This window comes from Hyperoodon ampullatus (assembly GCF_949752795.1).
Source record: "Hyperoodon ampullatus genome assembly, chromosome: 9".
NCBI classification, from domain to species: domain Eukaryota; kingdom Metazoa; phylum Chordata; class Mammalia; order Artiodactyla; family Ziphiidae; genus Hyperoodon; species Hyperoodon ampullatus.
In genome coordinates, this window is record NC_136922.1 from 59,896,058 (window position 1) to 59,898,543 (window position 2,486).

General features: G+C 66.1%; 1 protein-coding gene across 1 annotated transcript; it reads right to left on the reverse strand.

Annotated features, from left to right (window-relative positions):
* On the reverse strand, positions 1–1,871 carry HOXA13 (homeobox A13; the record flags this gene model as incomplete). Its single annotated transcript, XM_079711206.1, has 2 exons — positions 1–245; positions 956–1,871. The coding sequence occupies 2 exons, from the start codon at positions 1,869–1,871 to the stop codon at positions 1–3; spliced, it is 1,161 nt and encodes a 386-aa protein (XP_079567332.1).
* Between the last annotated feature and the right edge of the window lie 615 nt (positions 1,872–2,486).

The following is a 2,486-nucleotide window of genomic DNA, read 5'->3' on the forward strand; positions in this document are numbered from 1 at the left end:
TTAACTAGTGGTCTTCAGTTTGTTGATAACTTTTTTCTCTTTGACCCTCCTGTTCTGGAACCAGATTGTAACCTGCCGCTCGGAGAGATTCGTGGTGGCTGATATCCGCCTCCGTTTGTCCTTGGTAATGAATTTGTTTGTAGCGTATTCCCGTTCGAGTTCTTTTAATTGCACCTTGGTGTAAGGGACGCGCTTCTTTCTCCCCCTCCTGTAGGAGCTGGCGTCTGAGGGATGAGAGACCACATCTGGAAAATAGGGAAGGCAAGTTACAGAAGGGTCAGATGCAGGCCAGGACACAGGCAACAGCTCTTTCTGAGACACCGCCTTGCAGTGCCCGGCTGCCCTTTGCCATGCTGTACAATCCAGCCTTTCTGCCAAAATCTGGAGGGCCAGTGGGGAGGGTGGTTAGTTCTGCACTGAAATGAAATCGCCCAGGGATCCAATGACCACCCCAGCCCAGGCCACTCTGCCCACACAGCAGCGGGCTTTGCTTGATCTCCTGGCCCAAACGTTAGCACCAGGCTCAAGGGACAACACTTCTATGCCCTGATTCCTCGCTGTATCCCCAAAGCCCCAACACTTGATGTTTCTACACTGAAGGATTTTTGAGAGAACGAATACAGGCAATTTGGTGAACCATTTCCAGGTCAATTTCCCATCCTTACTTAAGTCGATGTCAAGGGCTGGCGAGGGCGGGGCACAGAGGGAGAAGGAAGCCAGCTAGGGTCCCCATAAGCTTCTTCTCAGCTATCCCTCACCCAGGGAGAGCCAGGACCAGCCCAACTCAAGAGCAGTGCGGGCAGCGCAGGCCAGCCGGGATCGGGCTCCCAGGGGTGCAGCACCACTAGGACAGGCCAGGGAGAGAGCAGATGGGCACGAGGGTGACCCAGGAGCGAGCGGAGGAGAAGCTGGAGCAGAACCGGAGGACCGGGACTGAGAAAGGGGCGCCATTTACCGGGCAGAGTGGACTTCCAGAGGTGGGGAGGCTGCGCCTGCTCTTTGGGGCAGTACATTTGGCCGTTCCAGCCATTGGGCAGCGCCCAGGGCTGGTAGCTTTCCATGGGAAGACCCAGGGGCTCGTGGCGCGACTCTCCGGGGCCCCCGAGGCCCGGCACCACCGGCATATCCAGGTAGCCAGGCACGGGCTGATGGTGGTGGTAAGGCCCGGGCGCATAGCCCTGGTGGTAGAAGGCGAACTCCTTAGCGCGTGAGCTGAACTCCTCGGCCGCGGGGCCGGCGGTGTCCATGTACTTGTCCGCGAAGGCAGCGGCGGCAGCCGAGGCTGGCTGCGCGCACGACTTGATGGCGTTGGGGTGCGGGCCCATGCGGGCGCAAGGGTAGTAGCCGCTGCCGAAATAGCCGTAGGGCAGCGCTGCGGGCCCCGACGAGCTCTGCGCCGCCGCCGAGCAGGGACTGCACTGCTTGGCGGCCTCGGCGCCCGCTGGGCCCGCGGGGCCCGGTCCTCCCGAGGACGACGCCGCCGCCGCCGCTGCTGCAGCTGCGGCGGCGGCGGCGGCGGCGGCGGCGGCCGACGGGGGCGCCTCCCCGGGCGCGCTGCTGTAGGCGGCCGCGGCGCCGGGCGCCAGGGGCGCCGGGTGCGCCATCAGGTTGCGGCACTGGTTGGCTGCGGCCGCCGCGGCCGCCGCAGCCGCCGCCGCCACCGAGAAGTTGCCCCCCGCGGCCGCAGCCGCCGGGTGGGGGAAGCCCCCGCCCCCGGCCCCGGCCGCAGCCGCCGCTGCCGCCGCCGCCGCCGCCGCCGCCCCTTCCATGTTCTTGTTGAGCTCGTCGGCCACCAGGCCGCCGCCGTTGTCGTAGAGAAACATGACGGTGGGCTCGATCCAGCGGGGGTGGAGGAGCACGGAGGCTGTCATAGCACGAGCCGCATGGAGAAGACCCCAGTGGCGCTGTTTTAAAAAGCCCCCAAGAAGTGAAGAGCGCGCGGCGCGGGGCCGGGGCCAGGGCGAGGGGGGCGGATCGCGCCCCGCGGGGTCGCGCCAGACGGCCGCCCATTGGCCCAGGCCCCCCCTTCCCCGCTCCGCCCATGGCGTATGCAAAGCGGGCGGCTCCAACCCCGGCTCTGCTCTGTACGCCCGCCGTCCCTGCCGCCGCCCGCGAGGTCCCCAGCGCCAGCGCCCGCCGCGCGGCCGCGCACCATTCACCCAGGGGAGAGGCGGGGGGTGCGGAAGGATAGGGGCGGAGGACAGGGCGGGCGGGACCAGGAGGGAAGAGCGACCTCTTCGCAGCTCCCCTTCCCTTCCCCTCTCCCAGTGGGGCTCGGAGCGGGGAGGGGATGGGGCGAGATGTTGGGTTGCGACCTGAGGCGGTGGGAACGGGTCAGGTAAATCTGCGGACAGCTGGGGACGGTAAAGTAGCGAGGCGTAGACCAGGCTGGGTGTTTCTTGGGGCCTCCGGCGCTGTTTTCTTTCCAGGTATCCGCGTCTCTTTCTGCAGCGAGACACCAGCACGGACACTTGCGCTTTCGGCTT